This window comes from Brassica napus, chromosome C1 (assembly GCF_020379485.1).
Source record: "Brassica napus cultivar Da-Ae chromosome C1, Da-Ae, whole genome shotgun sequence".
In the NCBI taxonomy this organism is placed as follows: Eukaryota; Viridiplantae; Streptophyta; class Magnoliopsida; order Brassicales; family Brassicaceae; genus Brassica; species Brassica napus.
In genome coordinates this window covers 34551737-34573098 of record NC_063444.1, presented here as the reverse complement: position 1 = coordinate 34573098, position 21362 = coordinate 34551737, and the positions used below count along the sequence as shown (strand labels likewise).

General features: G+C 36.9%; 3 protein-coding genes across 3 annotated transcripts; all 3 read right to left on the bottom strand.

The window, feature by feature from the left end:
• Positions 1-4651: 4651 nt before the first annotated feature.
• On the bottom strand, positions 4652-5189 carry LOC106412990. The gene is made up of 2 exons (XM_013853849.2): positions 5174-5189; positions 4652-5076 (listed from the first exon to the last, which is right to left on the bottom strand). The coding sequence occupies exons 1-2, from the start codon at positions 5187-5189 to the stop codon at positions 4652-4654; spliced, it is 441 nt and encodes a 146-aa protein (XP_013709303.2).
• Positions 5190-6283: 1094 nt separating this feature from the next.
• LOC106415305 (probable dolichyl-diphosphooligosaccharide--protein glycosyltransferase subunit 3B) lies at positions 6284-7598 on the bottom strand. Its single transcript, XM_013855965.3, has one exon. The coding sequence runs from the start codon at positions 7474-7476 to the stop codon at positions 6436-6438; it is 1041 nt and encodes a 346-aa protein (XP_013711419.1). The 5' UTR covers positions 7477-7598; the 3' UTR covers positions 6284-6435.
• A 2783-nt stretch (positions 7599-10381) lies between these two features.
• Positions 10382-12788, bottom strand: LOC106415306 (chaperone protein dnaJ 50). Its single transcript, XM_013855966.3, has 10 exons — positions 12571-12788; positions 12433-12495; positions 12291-12357; positions 11904-11963; positions 11769-11819; positions 11605-11685; positions 11213-11325; positions 11006-11123; positions 10790-10916; positions 10382-10719 (listed from the first exon to the last, which is right to left on the bottom strand). Exons 1-10 carry the CDS (start codon positions 12687-12689, stop codon positions 10616-10618), a joined length of 903 nt encoding a protein of 300 aa, XP_013711420.1. The 5' UTR covers positions 12690-12788; the 3' UTR covers positions 10382-10615.
• Positions 12789-21362: the final 8574 nt, after the last annotated feature.

Genomic DNA, 21362 nt, shown 5'->3' with positions numbered 1-21362 from the left:
CATAATGAAACCTCAATAAGTTATGTCATGTCCTGGACACAAATGGAACAAGAGAAAGAAGGTCGACGTTGATGATATATTTGCATCCAGTGTAGCACTTGAGATTATGAAATGAATGAGGATCATGAACCCACGTCCATACATGAGTGCACTCAACAAATCAGATTAGATCAAATGGAAAGGAGACGTGGAGTTAAGTTCATTAAGAAAAGAGAGGTTTTGGTCCCATAGTTCGGACACCTCTAGATGTGAAACCAGTTGGACAAAAATGAGTCTTTGTGAAAGAAATGATACATGGCGAGATAGCAAGATCTAAGGCACGACCATATGCACAAGGATTCCAAAAAGACCACAAATCAATTATGAAGCTACATACTCCCCTGTGGTGGATGCAACAAACATTTAGATTCCTAACAAGTCTGGCCATAAAAGAAGAAAAACAGACTTGCGGTTAAAGGATGTAGAAACCGCCTACGTGTATGGTCCACTGGATAATGAGATATATATAAAAGTTCCAGAGGGTATTGAGTTGTCAAATGCAACAGGTTCTCGAGAACTAAAGTATACAAGTATATGTTAATGATCTAAAATATCCTAGGAACTTCTGGAGAGACTTTCAAACGATTATCTAAAGAAAGAGATTGAAATGAAAATTTGGGACAAACAAAGTTTTGTTTAGGATTACAAATTGAACGTCTTAAAAGATGAAATCCTTGTGCATCAAAGGACTTATAGAAATGTATTCAAACGGTTTTAACATGGACCAAAGCTCGCCCATTGAGTTGTCCCATAAGGTCCCTTGGTCCGGACACAAACCCATTATAAGTCCCAAGAAGGACATGGTCGTGAGTACCCCTAACTTGGACACGGATCCTTTGGTCCCAAGAAGGACAAGAAATATGTCCTTGGTCCGGTAAAGTCCCTTACCCAAGTGCCATTGGCGCCTTGATGTAATAGGCAAGCCATACTAGGCCGAACATGGGTTCTTGCCGTGAATCTCTTATATATGTTTAGCTCATGTTCGACGATGAGGCACTGGAAATAAAGACATACACGTCCCTTACCTTAAGTACTATTGGCGCCTTGCCTTGATGTATTTGTCATGTCATACACATCCGGACATGAGTATTGATGTAAACCTATTGTCTAGGTTTAGGTCATGTCCGAACAGAAGGGACTGGGACATGATAAAATACATCATATATTACCTACAAGGAACTAAGAATTTGAGATTACATTATACTAACCAAAACCCAAAGAAGGGTTAATATGTTTTGATTGATACAGGTTATCTCTCGGATCCACAATGATAGATCCCAGGCAAGTTATGTCTTTGCAACGCGGTAGCACTACTTTACCTTGGTATTGAGACCATTAGTCATTGGCGTCCATGAAGCTCAACCATCAGGTTGGGATGCACCAACTTGAAGGACATATACGGAGGTACACATCAGGGGGAGTAATACGTGTTGTACTCTTTTTCCTTAATCATGGTTTTGTCCCACTGGATTTTTCTGATAAGGTTTTAATGAGGCAACATCCAAAGCGTATTACAAACTCTGAATGGTTATGACATCCAAAGGGGAGTGTTATAAACCATATGATAGATATCCATAACCGGCCCGGTTCATAAGCCGGCACAATACTTAGAGAGAGAGAGAGAGGCGGCCGCAGCAAGAGGAGAGAGAGAGAGGTGGCTAGGAAAGACAGCAAACCCTAGTTTCTTTTTAGTTGTATTTGTATATTTTCCATATTTGTATCTTTCTATTTATCTTTTTGTAATTTTCATATATAAAAACACCTTATGTTATGAATAATAATAAGAACTTACGCATTCTAATTCATCAATTTCACAACATTGAGAGAATTATTGTTGCCTTCATGTTAAGATTTTACCGTATTTATAAATTTTGAAAGCTACACATGTTGAGAGAATTATTGTGGCCTTCACGTTTTATATATGCAATCGTCATTGTCTTGAATTGTAAATTTGTAACCACATACAATGTGACTAGGTGACACAGCTGTGCTTTTTTTGTTTATATCGGTTAAAAATTGGGCTGTCATTTTCAAGACAAGTCTTGCATTTCGGTTAAATCAATTTCACGGTGGAAAATAGATTTTAATTTTTAAATATTTCATTTTCTAATTTTAGTAAAAGGACAATTGCCACAATGAACAAAAATTCAGCCTATTTATCCTTTTGGTATAATACCAACATGAAGTTGTTCTAATAGTATAATACTAGGTAGTAATCGACGTTGAGCCAGAGTGAAATACATTAGATTATTTATTATATGTTGTACTAAATGATTTGTTGTATAGTTTTTTCTAGGGACATGCATTCATATATTTGTTTGGATTTAGTTGATCTGTTCGGATTTCAGATTTTTAGAATTAGAAATTTAAATCATATTTAGATATTTACAAATTTTGGTTTGGATTTGGTTCAAATTATTGAGGGTTTGGTTCGGATTCGAGTTCGAGTTCGGATTCGAGTTTGTGCTTATTTAACATATATAACAATTGGACCATACTTTAAGAATACCAATAAAAATGGTTAGACATCGTGTCAATATTATTGGGCATGTTACAAACATGACATAGTCTATAACCAATCATGTGTATTTTCTTAGAAAAAATATTGGTGCATGTAATAAAAACACGATTGCATCGAGTGAAAAGTGTTAGAGTTGCATGAAAAATAATGTGATCTCTTCAGTCGGCACCTGGATTATGTTTTTCAATCGATTTCATGAACTTTTTTTCTTTTAAACCATTTCTGATTTCTAATTTTTTTTCTAACAATTTGATTATGTTTCGAATTTTTGGTCTGATATTAAAACTCCGTAAAAAAAAAGCAATAGTTGGCTAAACTAAAGATCCGATTTTGTGTGTGGTGTTTTTACCTTAATTTTCTTAATTCATAACCAATAGTCGGCTAAATTCGGCAAGATACGAAACTTTCAATTTCTAAAGACATTTTCATTCCAGCATTTTAGTTGATGTGAATCTTAATGATTTTGTAATTTATTTCTTTCAAAATGATATTATTCAGTAGTTGTACATAGATAATTTCATCCACTAATACAAAGGTTAAAAATACAGGAACTAAAAATGAACTGATTAGAAACAAATTAGTGTGAACACAATAAATTTTCTTCGGTGGAGTTAAACAAAATATTAGTATGCCAACCCATTAATTGTTAAATGATTGTGAGGCTGACACGTCAGCATGCTCAAATTGAAATTGATATGATGTTATCATGTGTCCAATGTAGTGTGAAAGCATTAAATGATAATACTTCTCTTTTAATATACAATAGAACCTCTATAAATTAATACTCGATAAATTAATAATCACTATAAATTAATAAATTTTGTCCATCCCAATTTGGACCGGTGTAAAATATGATAGAGATCGATAAAATAATAAGATAATAATATTTTTAAAACTTTCATGTAAATATATAATCCCATTAAAATCATAAATTAATAATATATCTATATATGTTTTTATGTAAGTACAAACTAAAAATTATACTATTGGTTTTATATTAACGATGAAAATATATCTATTTTTCTTAACATTTTACTATATTTTGATAATATTTAGTAAAATTATATCGAAAACCACATAACAACATAAAAATATATACCAAATAAGATAATTAAACAATATAAAAGTCAAATATTTTATTTTTTTATAAACAAAAACATTCAAAAAATGGATACAATCTAAAAAGAAAACTTTGGTTAATTAATATCTCTGTAAATTAATAAAATTCTAAAGTCCCAACATTATTAATTTATAGAGGTTTTACTGTACATGAAAATTTTCATAATCCCAAAATTAACTTTGTTTTTAATTAAAAATTTAGCTTATGATTACATTTTATATTTTATATTAATCTAAACAAAAAAAATACTAAAAAGGTAATAAACTTTGGCAAATTTCCAAAAATGACTCAAAATTTGATTTTAAATATAAAAGTGTACCCCAAATTAGATCAAATGCAAAAGTAACCCAAAAGACTAGTGAAATTACAACAACATCTTTATGACCAAACAAAAAACATGTATTGAGTTTTACTATTATAACCCTCCGCGTGAGAAGACTTACAAAGAAGTCTTCTCTAAGAAAACTTCTTTGTAATTCTTCTCGTTGAGTAGATATTTAAAACAATTTAAAATCTTTATAAAAAATATTTTGATGGTGAAAAAATCAAAATCATGTAATAATAAACATTTCTAAATGACGTAAATTTAGTTTTACTAACATTGAATTATTTTCAACATAGATGAGTGAATATACATTAACTCATGATAGTCCTATTGGATCTTTAAAATAATTTAAAATCTTTATAAAAAATATTTTGATGGGAAAAAAATCGAAATCATGTAATAATAAACATTTCTAAATGACGTAAATTTAGTTTTACTAACATTGAATTATTTTCAACATAGATGAGTGAATGTACATTAACTCATGATAGTCTTTGGTTTAGGGTTTGGTAACATATGTGATATTATTGTTGGTATTTTTAGGGTTAGATTTTGAAATTTATCTTCTCTTATTAATTTTTTTTGACTTATATGTGTTTAATGACTATCTTTTTTTTTTTTGACGTCGAATAGAAACTTTTAAAGACTACCTAGCAGCCCCTTGGCCAGTTTGAACTAGCCAATTCGGTGCAAAGCAGTTGACAAAAGGAGATCCAAATACGCGTGATCTTCCACCTTTAGCGAGGGTGTCGGCACGGACATTCATCGATCTTGGAATATGAGATATAGAGAATTCTGTAAAATCTGATGATAGGGCTTTTATTTCATCTAACTCCGGTGCCATTGCAGGCCAGTCCTCTTCCTTCTCTAGCAGCTTGATCAGTTGTTCGCAGTCAGACTCGAACCTCACCTCTCTGTGTCCTGTTTTCAGCAGTTCCTGCATAGCCCACATCAATCCTTCAGCTTCTGCATGAAGAGGAGAAGCTATGTCACGAATACCGGTAGCACCAAACAGAACCGGAGCTTCCTCATCGATCAGCACGAACCCAAGCCCGGCTCTATGTTTAATGACTATCTAATGACTTGATTTAAACACTTTATAAGTATCTTAAAAGCTTAAGTAAGTGTTTTTGCTTAGTTATTTGATTATAGGGTCTGGAAGACTCACAGAATGCTTCTGACATATTCCGCCTAGATTTTAGAATAATTTGGGTTTCTCGCCTAAATCGAAATCTTCTACAAGTTTTCTAGAAGTTTTCTCATGTAGTAGATCTTAAAAGTAATTAATAAATTTTATAAAAAAAATTCGAAAGAGAAAAAAATCAAAATCATGTATTAATAAACATTTCTAAATTATGAAAATTTAGTTTTATTAAAATTGAATTATTTAAGATAGATAAGTGAATGTAGATTAAATCATGATAGTTTTTGGTTTAGGGTTTAATAACATATGTTATAATATTGTTGGTATTTTAGGGTGAGATTTTGAAATTTTTATCTTTTTAATTTTTTTTTAGTTTGACCTATGTGTGTTTAGTGACTATCTAATAACTTGATTTAAATATTTTTTAAGTATCTTTTAAGTTTAAGGAAGTATTTTTTCTTAGTTATTTGATTATAAAACCAGGAAGATTCTGAGAAGACTTTGTTATAGTATTGTTTGTATTTAGAATTAGATTTTGGAAAAAAAATTGACCTACATATTTAGTTTTGTATATATTAAACATTTTATAAGTTGATTTTAACTTTAAAGAATTTTTGGGGTATGTAGAGTATCAAAAGAATCTGGGATTATACGATGGTTGCCATGGAGGTAGAAGTGAAGAAGCTAAATTAGATAGTACAGAGAGCTCATACTCGCAAACAAATATAGACTTAAACCGATAGCAACATGAGATTGAGATGGTTATGTAAGGCCTCCTATTTCCATAATGCTACATCATCTTCTATCACAAAATAATTTTTCTACGAAACACTAGATGCACATATAAACTCTACGTAGTAATGTAAGAAGCCTGCTGTTTCTTTGCATTTACGATAAGTAGAACATTATAACATTAAAACGCACAATGCAAACAAACAATCGGGAATGATAAGTAGAATGTTATAATAATCATCTTAAGAGTGATCTCCAGACTCTATATATCACTTATCCTAACGATTTGGCAATATGCAGATAGACAGCCCAAAAGTATATGAAATTTCTGAGTATGGTTCCTCCTATACAGAGCCTACAGAACAGGGAGCAATGGTTGTCACTGACTAAAAAAGTAACAAGGAAAGCAGAAAAATGAGTTTAAACCATCTGAAATTGTACTACACTGATTCAAAGTACTAGAATCAAAACAGAAAACGTCCAACATATAATAATAACTCAGTTCCAGAAAATGTCTTGAAAACTAAACCCCCATCACCTCAAACGAGGTGAAATCACTGCCAACTCGATGGCCAATAGGGATGAATACTATAACCAGTCTTCCAATTATCCAAGTAAACAACTTGCTTCACAGCCCAGGAGGATACAACCAGAGCCACAAGCATCACCAGTCTCTGAACATTAAGGTTCCTAACTCGAACAAGCACATTAGTAACAAACGCCAAGAGCAACCCAACGACAGTGTACAAGAACCCCACAGCGAATCCCTCAGCTCCAAGCTGCATCCCAGATCCTTGGTAGAAGAAAACAAGCTTGTTCGGGTCGTTACGATCCTGAAGAAACATAGGCATCTTCCTTATAATGTTGTGCATTGTTCCCGCGACGCTGAAGAAGTAGATGAAGATAGCGCCTGATAACCAAAGCCTATGGTCATGGAGAAGAGTCTCTCCTTTCAGAATCCGTTTGATGACAAACGGAGTAGCGATAACGAACATCGCCACGATGACGTTGATCTGCGCCTTGGAAAGAAACGGCGGACGCTGGATCGGACCGACGGTGAGCTTGGTTCGCTGCTCGACGAACTCAGCCATGGATTCGGCTAACCTTGCAAAATCAGACTGATCCATTTGACCAGATTCGTCGCTTAGTTTCGATGTTGAACCTGTTACGAGACGGATGTGAGGGAGAGCGTTGACGCCGAATCGCTGGAAGGAAGATTGGGACCGCGAGAACTCGATCTCGCAGAAGAAAAGCTTGTTTAGATCGGATCCGTTGTTGTTGGCGAGGAAGGTGGCGGAGACGAGGCCGAACTCGCGGCGGAGCTCTTGGAGACGGAGCTCGGTTTTGCTGTGGAGTTGAGTGGCGTCGAAGAAGACGAGGATTGAGTAGGGACGAGGTGTGGGAGAGGAGATGAGGAATTTGGAGATTCCATGGTCGTCGAGATGGATTACGCCTGATTCGGAGTTTGATCTGAGGGAAACGAGTTCGTTGGTGAGATCTGAATCGGAATCTGGATCTGAGAAAGATGATGATGCGATTGATGATAGATAGAATACGAGGAGTAGAAGAGATAAGAGTTCTTTACTGATCGCCATTGTTTTGTGTCCAGGTGAGTTCAAATTCGGGAGGAGGAGATAAAGGTGAAAGACGAGGGCATTGCCGTTTACCAGAGAGCCTCTAGTTGGAGAAGAGGGTCTACCAAGCTCTTCATTTTGCCAATCTCGCTGGTTATCCACGATGGAAGGTTTTTATTGGCTACCATATCCACGTGGGAAATTTTGATTCGTCCTAACAGTCTGCAGCTTAAGAGCTTCTCATGTTAATTTATCACGTGGTCAACTTTAATTCATCGCCCATTTGATTTTCTACATCTTGCCTCATTTACATGTATAACACCGACTTGGTTCATATAAAAGTTAGCATCGTTTCTGATATGTGTGCATTTCTTGTAAAAATGTATATGCTGTTCATTACTAACTTTTTTTTTGCGACGAATTCATTACTAACTTTTGGCTCAAAATTCATTTTAACATCTCGGAAAATATTACAAAGATCTTAAAATCCATAAACTCTAGTCTACTGTGAATATGCTAGTCATTTTTCTAGTTTTTAAACCATTTGTACTAAATCATACTCCTAATTTTTCATCATACATGCCGTTCAATTTTTTTTACATATATTAACATAATTAAATTTAATATTCTAGTTCTAATTTAGTATTTTGTATGATTTGGTTAGACACAAAGATGTATAACCAAAACCTGATAGCTTTCATTCACATTTTAGTTTCAATCCCTTTGATGTCAACTTGCATAACCGGGACGACTTATCTCGTGTTAAGCCTGAGCTCCCTTAACGATCTTAGTCATGTGTTATTCTCTGTACCTGTCTCTTTCGTTCCTAGTGATCATGATGGTCTTTATCGTTCGTATTAATTATGTTGTGCGCCTGCTTCTTAGAATTCGAATTTTAATCAGAGATAGATTTGAAGCCACCGAGAAATTTGTTAAACAATGATTTGAGTCAAAACCGGACCATGCCCATTATCGGACAGGATCCAACTTGTAATACTGTCTTTCTCGTAACTGGTCCGTTTGTGTAGATTACTTATAACAAAAGAGGCTGTGGAACTAGAGTTTTCATGTGTATCCCTCCTTGCATGGTAAGTATTAAGTGTACCTAGACATATGCGTTTCAGGTATGGTTCGGTTTATTTTATTTTTTTGGTTAAATGTTTGGGTATTTTAGAAATTTGGATTTGGTTTGTTTATTTCAGTTTTCAGTTTGGTTCGGGTAATAAGTTTGGAAATTTTAAATCCAATTTGGTTCCGGTTCTTCGGTTAATTTGGGTTAAAAATCAGATAATTCAACTTACATATAAAAAACTGAGTTTTTGAATAAAAATATCATATAATTCGAACAATTTTAAATATTTTGAACTAAAAGTATTTGGGTAATTAGGTTTATAAGTAATATTTCATATTATAGAATTTTTGGCACCCATTTAGTTCTCAATTCAGTTATAGTTTTTGGTTTTACGGATATGATCCGCTCCAATAATTCATAATATCCAAATCCTAACTAAACTTTGTTTTTCTTTTTCTATTTGATTCGGTTCAGTTCTTCGGTTCTAAATAAATGTGTCCAAGCCTAAGTGCACCTACATGATCCGCTCCGATAATTCATAATATCCAAATCCGAACTAAACTTCATTTTTCTGTTCGATTTGGTTCAATTCGGTTCAGCTCTTCGGTTCTAAATAAATGTGTCGAGGCCTAAGTGAACCTATCTTCTCCGCTTTAATTCTTTACACATTTCTGCATAGCAGTTCTCGAAGTTCGGCTTCTCCTATAGCTTTCTTTGCATCAGATCCTCGTTCTTATATTCATCTGATAAACCAAAACATTATATTAGAATTACTCTTTTATTCATGCATTGGTTCAGGTGAATAGGATGATACCGATTAAGATTGGGTATTTCGGATATCAGTTTGGTTCGGTTTTGGTATTTCGGGTATCAGGTAGTTCGTAGGGGACTAGAAGATTCATTTACTACCTGACATATTTTCGATCCGGGTTTGGTTCGGATAGTTTCAAGCTCGGTTTGGATAGTATAATTAAAAATTCAGTTCTCATTTGGTTCCAGTTTCGGTTAGATTATTTCGGGTAGTTTGGGTAATTCGGGTAAAATCTCGAATATTTTGGATAAAATATCAAATAATTATGATGATTTAGATAAAATCTCGGATATTTCATATTACTTTGGATATTTCTGATAAAACTATCCAGATACTTTCTGCTACTTTGGATACTTTATAATAATTTAGTTTTCCTTAAACTTTTTCAGATACATTTAATAGATTTTTCAATTATAAATATACATTTAATTATGTTATTTATATATATTTATATACATATTAATATATTTATATATTCGGGTATCCGTTCGATTCTCGGTACGGTTCCATTCGGTTCAGTTATTTCAGATATAACAAATATAGGAACTATTCGAATATTTGAGGGTATTGGTCTGCTCCGGTTTTGGGTATTTTGGTTCGATTCTTCTGTTCCGTTTTTTTGCCCAGGCTTAATACTGATACTAGTCCATGAATCGAGAGGCATCCAAAGTGATCTTTAGGTTAGGAATGATGCGTCTTCCCATAAATAAGGTATTTGAACAGATGAAGAGACTTTAGCTCAGCAAAGTCTGCCAAGAAAAATAGAATCGGGTTGGAATATTTCTTATTTCAAACTCCATTTTAAAGTAAAATATGGAATGAGATTAAAAATGTTCTGAAGAAGATTTTCATTTATTTTGTAGGCAAGAAGAATCGCTTGACCGGAAGCCGAACACCAGGAAGTTTATATCTTCATAATCATGCTGTTTCTCTATGTTCTTCGGTGAACACGAAGTTATCACCTTCCTCTGTTACCATCCAATTTTCAGTATCAAACATAGTTTTGAATATAATACCACACAGAAAACTTGGTTAAACAAAAGTTGAGTCAAAACCGGACCATGCCCATTATCAGACATGATCCAACTTGTATATATGCTAAATTGAGATTTGGTTCCGTGTACCATACAATTATACTGCCTCTCCTTGTAACTGGTTTGTTTGTTCAGATATCTTAGCAACATTAAAAGTAATAATGGTAACAAAAGTGCTTCAGAAACTTGACTTCTCATGTGTATCCCCCTCCTTGCATGGTAAGTGATAAGTGGTAAGTGGACCTATCTTCTCCGCTTTGATTCTTTACGCATCTCTGCATAGTAGTTCTCAAGGTTCTGCTTCTCCCATAGCCTTCTCTGCACCAGATCTTCCTTCTTATATTCATCTGATAAATCAACATTGCATTAGAATCAAATCTTTTATTCATGTGTTGGTTCAGGTGAATAGAAGGATACCGAGATTAGTCCATGCGTCGAGAGGCACCCCAAGTGATCTTCGGGTTAGGTAAGATGCGTCTTCAAATGAATAAGGAGCTTTCTTAACCTTATATCTCCATACCCAACTGCTGTACCAAACTAGAAGCTGCAAGGAGATAGAAAGTTAAATCAGTGATCTTGAGAAACTGAAACGAGAGTCTGAAAAAAACGTGGACATTATTCAAAGCATGAAACCTTGATGATAGTGTAAGGTAGGAGAACAAATCGAACACCGAGAAGATCCCAGACTGACGGTTTTTCAGCTCCTTTGATTTGTAGGTCGAGTTCATTGCTTAGCTCTTCCTGTAGTTTCCTGCCAAAAGAAGAAACGAATATGATACAGTAACAGTCCCCAAAGAGACTCATTCTCAGAGCTAACAAAAGAGCAATAGAAGAGCATACTGGTCGATCTGCTTCGGACCCTTCTTCTTGCTAGACACTCCACCAGTGCGTTCGAGTTCTAAGGCCTTGAGCCTGTTTTTGTAAGCAGGAGTTCGTTTAACTGTTGCCAAAGCCTGCATCAAAACGAAAGGCGCAGGTCCCATTAAGAAAAAGTGCCCAGAGTCCGTAGATTTTCGTATGTTGTTTGCAAGCATAAAAGTATATGAATAACATTTAAGACAGATCACATTTCGTACGTTTAATGACATGTTATGATACATGTTATACCCCATGAAACTTGATTTTGTTTGACAGAGTTATGCAGATGAGTAGTTCTGTTGTTTAAGAGAGGCTTAGTATATAATAAGATAGGCTTAGCAATGTGAGAGAAACCCCCTGTCTATGATACGTACCTCATTATACCTTGCAACGTTGTTCAGATACTGAAACGCAGACAAAACTACCAGTAGACCGATAAGAACAGCACGAGGATCCTGGAAACACATTAGGCAGTTGGGTAAATTCAAAATGCCACTTTTGCAAGAGAAGTAATCAGTAACATCATACAATATCTTACCGACTTATGTCCATATTTGGCTCGGTAGTATTGAGCAGTGTTGTAAAATACCTAAAAAAAAAGAAACACAACGTGATTGGTTTTAAGAGATGTAGAAAACAAAGAATGACATTTCGCAGAAAATGTTGGACAGACCTCACTTGGATGCTCAATTGCATAATCATACTGTGCACGAGTCTCGTTATCTTTCAAAATCTGCAACAAGAACATTATAAACATACAAACAATTCAAAAACTACCCTTTTGAAAACTTTGTGAATAGTAACTAGTATGCCTCTAGGCATGCAATAAGAAACTGATATAACAAATCAAGATCAACCTCTGATTTGTAGTTTCTCCACTAAATGGTATCTTTAATTGGTAATTTAGAACGAAAACCACCACAACAATCTCATAGATCCAATCAAATTTCCTCATAGAAGACTATCAAATCTATTTTCTGATATCATGAATTTGTTAAATCCATAAGATAATGTATAATGAGATACAAAATCTATTCATCGATAAAGGATTGGTAAGAACCTCGTAAGCAGTGGCGATTTTGACAAAGAGCTTCTTGGATTCAGGATCGGGATTCTTATCTGGATGACTAATCCACCAAAACGCACAATTAGCCTAAGAAAGAAGATCAAATCGGATGAATCAAATCCAAATCAATACTTACTGTTCGAGAGAAAGCTTGTAGTAAGATCTCTTTATATCCGATGCGTTTGCATCTTGAGCCACTCTGAAAATGCACACAGATTAAGATAGATAGATAAGATTCAAATCAAAATCTGAATTTGAAGAAAAGAAGGTGAACCCGAGGAGAGCATAGCAATCATCTTCGCCGCAATAAATGGCCGTCGAAGATCGGACGAACAGAGAAAGCAACACGATAATCAATGTCCAGCACCACCGCTCCGTTGCCGGCGGCGCCATCTCTCTCTCTCTCTCTCGCTGCGAATTGGGAAACTGAAATGGAGAGTGAGAGATTTATTTGGGTATTATTATATAGTCTTCATAATTGTAGAGTATCGTGCTAAATAATAGGATTATTTTAATATATAATTTAATACTGTAAGCTATTTACTTGCATTTTTTTTTTCCTTTTGGACGATTTGATGAAACGTTTAAAATTACTACAAGTTTTCGTTATTTACTTACTTTTACTTAAATACGGAACTATTCTTTATTTAGTTTAGTTTTTACTTTTCTTAATCTTAATTTTTATCATAAGTTAACAAGATTATCTATTTACGAAGAATTTGCATTTTATACCATTTTCATATGTACGCATTTTTGAAGCTTTTAATTTTCCGCCTTGTTTTATTCAACAAAGGATACATGTATTTTTCCCTTAACTATTTGATTGCACTGAATTGAGAGCTGGTAAGTTTCTTTCCAGATTTGAAAGGCTTCAGGTAGATATTCTGTCTCATCTTCGTTAAATTCGTCTTAGCTTTGGATATTCTTTTAGGGATCTCGATTTGGCAGCCAACTTTGACGTCTTCACTCCTCATCCATGTGTAAGGATCCCTTTAATTACACACTTGTCCTTTTTATGATATCATTATCATCTTTTGACGGAACAGAGAGAGATCTCTTCAAGACATCATCAGGTTCTATCATCCTAGCTCTTATTCTAATATTTTATAAGTACGAATCAGATAAGGTTCGAATTCGTAATACATTATAAACCCCATAAATTAACTATATATCATTCGGATTCGAGTTATATCGGTTCGGTTCATATATATCCGGAATAAAAGACAAATTTTGAAAGCAAAACATAAAAAAAACTGCTTAAATTGAATAGAAACTAATCCAACTCACATCAAACTGATAAAATAATAAAAAAATGCTAAATCAAACATGATTTATAAACAATATTCATTCACTTATAGATAGAGTAGACTTGTTATTTAAACAAGCAAATTTATGAAGTATTTATCTATGACTAATTGAGTATTTAAGGTATTTATTTAATTTTAATATTTATTTTTATATAGCATATCAACATAAACATTGAATTGAGTATTTGAAATGCTTATATGTTTCAAAAATTTATATTGACTATTAGTTTTGAATTTTTTAGATTTTCCGTTCGGGTTCGGTTAATAACACTTCGAGCTCGAATATATTCCGTACCACCCTACAAGACCCGTTCAGATATTTTTATATTTTGGATCGGATAACGCGTTGAATTTTTTGATTTGGGTTTGGTTCCTCGAGTTCTGGATTTTATGCCAGCCCTTATTGCAACTGTTGAAAGAATTTGATAACATTTTGGGTCTTGCTCTTAGCCTTTCTAAAACATATATCTATTTTTAGATGAGAATGACCATATAGCCTCTCCTGAGATTGCAACTCAGTTCGGTTTGAACAAGGTGCTCTTCCGAAAAAAATATCTTGGACTTTTTCTCTTTCCTCACAAGTAGGGCTTGGATATTAGTAATTTACCAACCTTTGATTGATAAGGTCCGAAATCGAATTTCATCTTGGACAGTTAGACGCCTTTCCTTCACATAAAGACTTCAATTGATACAATCAGTAATTCTAACTTTTGTTACCTAAGTGCTATTTTGAAGAGCTTGAGAGAATTTGTAACGCCTTTTTAGGGATGGAGTTTCACATTCAGATAAATGAGCAAAGGTTTCTTGGGACTCCATCTGCGCGAAAAAGGAAGGAGGCTTATGCATCGTAAAATTGGAAGACTCGATCAGGTGTTTGGACTAAAGTTAATATGGCTTATATTCTTAAGGAACGGCTCTTTTCAGGTGGCATTGATTCATAGGAACATTTTTTGTGGCATAGATTTTTGGGTGATTGAAGCTCAAACATGTTGGGTCCCTCCTAGATGGAGAGAACCAAGTGGGCATGAGACATAATAATAATTCTCATGACCCTTTGCATTGTAGACTCACAATAATAGAGTTTTGACAAAAAGAAACAAGAGAGAGAAAGGAGAAAAAGAGAGAGAAGGAGAAAACTCGTAAGGTGATTTCAAGACTGGATTTGGAGGGTCAAACGGATCCTGATCGGGCTGATATTTTGTGGAAAGCTTCTTCAGTCAGTGGGTTAGAGTTCTACCGAAGGGATTTGGATTTCAACGGTTGGATCTTCTGTTGTCTGGGTTTTCTTGAAGCTGGTCGCCATAGTTCTTCAGCAGAGCAGTCTTGGGTGTTTGGTAAATCCAACGGTGAGATCTTCTCTTATTGAGCTGAAATTTGGCAGAGGTATTGTTGACTTGTTTATCTTGGATTTGTACGGTTGGATTAGTTTCTGGAAGCCGGAATCTTTGTGAGCTGAGGTCGTTTGGTTGCTGCCGGTTTTGAAGCTTTGTGTTGCTCTCTTATTGTTGTTGTTTGTGTTGGAGATAGCTCTTTGAAGCTAGTGTCTCTGTTCTGTTCTGGTTGTTGAACAGGGAGGACGTGGTTGTACTCACAAACATTTATATAGTGGATTGTTGAGTGGACTACGGTCCCGTGGTTTTTCCTTCTCACATCGAGGAGGTTTTCCACGTAAAAATTGTGTGTCTCATTTACGTTTTTCTGCATATTACATCCCGCCATCGTCGAAGTATTTTCTTCACAGGTTCACACAAGGTCAGGGGAACACGACCATTAGTATTTCCGCTGCGCCGTGTGACTTTCCCCAACAGAGTGGTATCAGAGCTTCTGGTTTTAGAGCTTTGGTTTTGATAACTTTGGGTTGTTATTTGCTTGTGTGAAAGATGGAAAATATGAGCAGGATGATAAGCTTGAATGGTGCTAACTATCATCTATGGAAGGGCAAGATGGAGGATTTGCTCTTTGTTAAAGAATTCCATGTTCCAGTCTTCGAGGAGCAGAAACCTGAGAAGAAGACGGATGAAGAGTGGAAGCTGCAGCATCGCCAAGTGTGTGGGTTGATAAGGCAGTGGGTAGATGATAATGTGTTGCATCATATTGAGACTGAGACGGATGCTCGTTCTTTGTGGAAGAAGCTGGAGCAGTTATATGCTAGGAAGACCGGAAACAACAAGATGTACATGATCAAGAAGTTGATTGAGCTGAGGTATCAGGAGGGGACTCCGATGACAGATCACTTGAATGCGTTTCAGGGATTGCTCAACAAGTTGTCTGATATGGGCATCAAGTTTGATGATGAGATTCACGGTCTGTGGCTTCTCGGTACTTTACCGGACTCTTGGGAGGTTTTCAGGATGTCTCTTTGTAACTCCGCGTCGGAAGGTGTTATTTCGATGGATTCAGTGAAGAACAGTGTTCTTAATGAGGAAGCAAGAAGGCAGTCGAATGCTAGCAGTTCGCGTTCAGATGTCTTTGTTACTGAGTCAAGGGGGAGAAGTTCAAGTAGAGATTCCAAGAGGGACAAGAACAGGAGCAGGAGCAAGTCTAATCGATTTGCAAATATGGAGTGCTATTTCTGTCATAAGAAAGGGCACATGAAGAAGGATTGCTGGAAGTTGAAAAACAAGCAGCAAGGAAATCAAGAAGAAAAAGTGGATCGGGTGACTCTCACCGAAGATCAGTTTCTCATTCTTCTTGAGGGTGATGCCATTAATGTCGCATGCCAGGACACCAGTTGGGTGATTGACAGTGGAGCTACTACTCATGCTACATCACAGCGGGATTTGTTTTCTACCTATACTACGGGTAATTATGGTTCCGTGAAGATGGGGAATGATGCGATGGCTCAGGTTGCTGGCATTGGTGATGTTTGCTTGGAGACTAGTCTTGGTACTAGGCTGGTGCTTAAGGATGTTAAGCATGTTCCTGATATTAGGATGAATCTGATATCGACGGGAAGACTTGATGATGAGGGTTATTTCAGTTTGCACGGTGGTGGTAAATGGAAGCTCTCTCGCGGTTCTTTGATTGTGGCTCGAGGTGAGAAGTCTTCATCTTTCTATTGGATGCAGGCTAAGGTCTCCAAAGATATTGTTAATGCGGTGGAGAATGATAATGCCATGGAGTTATGGCATAAGAGACTCGGTCACATGAGTGAGAAGGGAATGGCTGTGTTGTCTAAGAATGAGGTGATTCCAGGAATCTCTGGTTTGCACCTACAGAAGTGTTCGCATTGCTTTGCGGGAAAACAACACAGGGTATCTTTCAAGTCTTCCGCACCTTCTAGGAAACCCGAGGTACTGGATTTGGTACACTCAGATGTGTGTGGTCCAATGAAGACAAGATCTCTTGGTGGCGCATCATATTATGTGACTTTTATTGATGATCATTCAAGGAAGTCGTGGGTATTTCCTATGAGGACGAAGGATCAGGTGCTGGGATATTTCAAGCACTTTGTGGCATTGGTTGAGAGACAAACGGGGAAGAAGCTGAAGTGTATCCGCAGTGATAATGGTGGAGAGTATCTTGGACCATTTGATGCTTATTGCAAAGAGCATGGAATAAGGCATCAATTCACGCCACCTCATACTCCACAGTTAAATGGGTTGGCTGAAAGGATGAATCGAACGATTGTCGAGAGGATGAGATGTTTGATCTCACAGTCAGGCTTATCGATGACTTTCTGGGCAGAAGCTTTGAACACGGTGGTTCATGTGCTGAATTTGTCACCAAGTGCTCCATTGGATGGTGATGTTCCAGAGAGGGTTTGGACTGGTAAGGATGTTTCTTACAGTCACTTGAGGGTCTTTGGGTGTAAGGCATTTGTTCATATTCCCAAGGTTGATAGATCGAAGCTTGAGATGAAGTCGCGGCAGTGTGTGTTCATCGGTTATGGTCATGATGAGTTCGGGTACAGATTTTATGATCCCGTTGAGAGGAAGCTCGTAAGGAGCAGAGATGTTGTGTTTATGGAAGATCAAACGATTAAGGACATTGACAAGTCCAAAAACCCAACTCAGATTTTTGAGGGTTTGATCGATACAGAGGCTACTCCTTCTACATCGGTTCACGGTGAGGTTGAGGTTGAGGTTCAGGATAATGCACCCAGTGCAGATGCTCCCGCACATGAAGATGGTAGTGGTGATCATGGTGACGATCATGGTGAGACACCAGCTGCTGAGAACCAACCTACTATTGTTAGAAGATCCGAGAGAGGTCTTAAACCGTCGACAAGGTATGATCCTAGTGAGTATGTATTACTTACTGATGGGGGAGAGCCTGAAAGCTATGATGAAGCTTTGGAGGATGAACACAAGGATATGTGGTTTGGAGCCATGGATGAGGAGATGGATTCTTTTGAGGAGAACCATACTTTTGAGTTGGTGGAATTGCCTAAGGGCAAGAAGGCTCTGCTTAATAAGTGGGTGTACAGAATTAAGCATGAGGATGACAATTTGCCACCTCGACACAAGGCTAGATTGGTTGTGAAAGGCTACAGCCAAAAGAAGGGAATTGATTATGATGAAATCTTTTCTCCTGTTGTGAAGATGTCATCCATTCGGGTTGTACTTGGATTGGCAGCGAGCCTTGATCTAGAGGTTGAGCAAATGGATGTGAAGACTGCTTTCCTTCATGATGATTTGGAGGAAGAGATCTACATGGAACAACCGGAAGGCTATGTGAAAAAGGGCAAAGAAAATTTGGTATGCCGCTTGAAGAAAAGCCTTTATGGATTAAAGCAAGCACCAAGGCAGTGGTACATGAAGTTCAAGTCTGTTATGGGGGAGCATGTTTATGCAGAGACTGATTCAGACCATTGTGTATTTGTGAAGGTGTTCGGTGAGGATGATTTTATCATCTTGTTGTTGTATGTCGATGATATGTTGATTGTGGGCAGGAACATGGACAGAATTAAGGAGTTGAAAGAGCAGCTCAGTGAGTCCTTTGCCATGAAAGATATGGGTCCAGCAAAACAGATTCTCGGTATGAGAATTGTTCGGGATAGAGGTGAGAAGCTGATTCACTTATCTCAGGAGAAGTACATTGAAAAAGTACTTAAGCGGTTTCACATGGACAAGTCTAAAGTGTTGAGTACTCCTCCTGCTCCACACTTAAGACTGAGCAGTCAACAAAGTCCGAAGACATATGCGGAGAAGGAAGATATGGCGAAGGTTCCGTATGCTTCTGCAGTGGGTAGTTTGATGTATGCCATGGTCTGTACAAGACCGGATTTAGCCTACGCCGTTGGAGTTGTCAGCAGGTTTCTCTCCAATCCGGGAAGAGAACATTGGAATGCTGTGAAGTGGATTTTGAGATATCTCAGAGGGACTTCTAATTTGAAGATTACATTTGGAGGTAAGAAGTCATTGCTTGTCAGTTACACTGATTCTGACATGTCGGGAGATGCTGATTCTAGCAAATCTACTTCGGGTTACTTGGTAACATTTGCGGGTGGAGCTGTGGCATGGCAGTCAAGGTTGCAAAAGTGTGTTGCACTATCTACCACTGAGGCAGAGTTCATTGCTGCAGTTGAAGCTTGTAAAGACTGTTGTGGATGAAGAACTTCTGTGAAGAGATCGGTTTCAAGCAAGAAAAGTATGTGTTGCTTTGTGATAGTCAAAGCGCTATTTGTTTCGGGAAGAATTCTACATTTCATTCGAAGTCAAAACACATTCAGAGGAGGTATCATTGGATACGTGATGTGGTTGCTTCTAAGGAAGTGGAACTTGAGAAAGTTCATACGGATGATAATGGAGCTGATATGATGACGAAGTCATTACCGAGGGGGAAGCTTGAGGTATGCCGAGAGATAGCCGGAATGACTGTTTCTTCCATCTAGTCGGAGGGGGAGTTTGTTGGGTCCCTCCTAGATGGAGAGAACCAAGTGGGCATGAGACATAATAATAATTCTCATGACCCTTTGCACTGTAGACTCACAATAATAGAGTTTTGACAAAAAGAAAAAGAGAGAGAAAGAGAGAGAAGGAGAAAAAGAGAGAGAAGGAGAAAACTCGTAAGGTGATTTCAAGACTGGATTTGGAGGGTCAAACGGATCCTGATCGGGCTGATATTTTGTGGAAAGCTTCTTCAGTCAGTGGGTTAGAGGTCCACCGAAGGGATTTGGAATTCAACGGTTGGATCTTCTGTTGTCTGGGTTTTCTTGAAGCTGGTCGCCATAGTTCTTCAGCAGAGCAGTCTTGGGTTTTTGGTAAATCCAACGGTGAGATCTTCTCTTATTGAGCTGAAATTTGGTAGAGGTATTGTAGACTTGTTTATCTTGGATTTGTACAGTTGGATTAGTTTCTGGAAGCCGTAATCTTTGTGAGCTGAGGTCGTTTGGTTGCTGCCGGTTTTGAAGCTTTGTGTTGCTCTCTTATTGTTGTTGTTTGTGTTGGAGATAGCTCTTTGAAGCTAGTGTCTCTGTTCTGTTCTGGTTGTTGAACAGGGAGGACGTGGTTGTACTCACAAACATTTATATAGTGGATTGTTGAGTGGACTACGGTCCCGTGGTTTTTCCTTCTCACATCGAGGAGGTTTTCCACGTAAAAATTGTGTGTCTCATTTACGTTTTTCTGCATATTACATCCCGCCATCGTCGAAGTATTTTCTTCACAGGTTCACACAAGGTCAGGGGAACACGACCATTAGTATTTCCGCTGCGCCGTGTGACTTTCCCCAACATCTCTGTTGGGGAAAGTCACACGGCGCAGCGGAAATACTAATGGTCGTGTTCCCCTGACCTTGTGCGAACCTGTGAGGAAAATACTTCGACGATGGCAAGATATCAAAGTTGCGATAACTAAATGAGACACACAATTTTTACGTGGAAAACCTCCTCGATGTGAGAAGGAAAAACCACGGGACCGTAGTCCACTCAACAATCCACTATATAAATGGTATGAGTACAACCACGTCCTCCCTGTTCAACAAAACATCCTCTAGTTAAGCTGCTAAGTGAGTGTATCCACTCATTTCCAACGCTACTGGACTCAAGTTCATATGATTATTACCTTTGGAGAAACTCATTAAATCATCCACTTAGGTTATTCTCAATATCAAAAACTTGGGATTCTTTGCACCCTTCGGATCTGTTAGTTGAATGGTTTAAAGTTGTTTGAGTCAAAGAATGAATTCCTAAATATTCATTATTTGTTTGGCTTGTTCTTCGAAATTGACTAACTCCTAGGGAACAATAAGAAGTGAAGTATGTATGTCCTCATGATTGTCTGCTTTGTTTGATAAAATTTAGAGAGTAGAAAACACATGTTCTTCAAATGTGAACTTTCAAAAGACATATGGACTGCTTTCTTCAATCATAACCTCTTCTCTGCGCATGTCATTTTTGAGGATGTAATTCGCTGGCTGAGGTCACTAGCTCCGCGTAAAAAGCTGGAGTAACATTTAGACGGTAAGAAACAAATTAAAACATTACATTCGAACTCCTCTCTCAGTCAGCAGAAGTCAATGTCAAATTAATTAGAACCATCCTTCGAGCAAAAGCTCTTAGGCATTGATCATGTCCTCTCGTCTCGAGCCTCATCTTCAATACCCGCCAATCATGATAGTGAATTTTTCCTACCTAGCAAATCACAAGCAAATGATTTCCTTTTGTCCCACTATTATCTTCTGCTGTTGCTTTTATTTTCATTTCTGTCCGTTTATATATTGTACGTTTTTTCTTGCATTTTTGAAAATTAATAAATGGTATCTAAAAACCTATAATATTATATCGTTTAATACTGAAAATATTTAATTTGAAATT

What these genes read in the sequence shown, in the direction of transcription:
- LOC106415306 (XM_013855966.3), bottom strand. Translation starts at nt 12,689, where the DNA reads ATGGCGCCGCCGGCAACGGAGCGGTGGTGCTGGACATTGATTATCGTG. An exon ending in TACAAGCTTTCTCTCGAACA is followed by an intron (nt 12,358 to 12,432) that starts GTAAGTATTGAT and finishes TTGGTGGATTAG; the next exon opens with TCATCCAGATAAGAATCCCG. An exon ending in GGTCCGAAGCAGATCGACCA is followed by an intron (nt 11,124 to 11,212) that starts GTATGCTCTTCT and finishes TTCTTTTGGCAG; the next exon opens with GAAACTACAGGAAGAGCTAA.
- LOC106415305 (XM_013855965.3), bottom strand. Translation starts at nt 7,476, where the DNA reads ATGGCGATCAGTAAAGAACTCTTATCTCTTCTACTCCTCGTATTCTAT.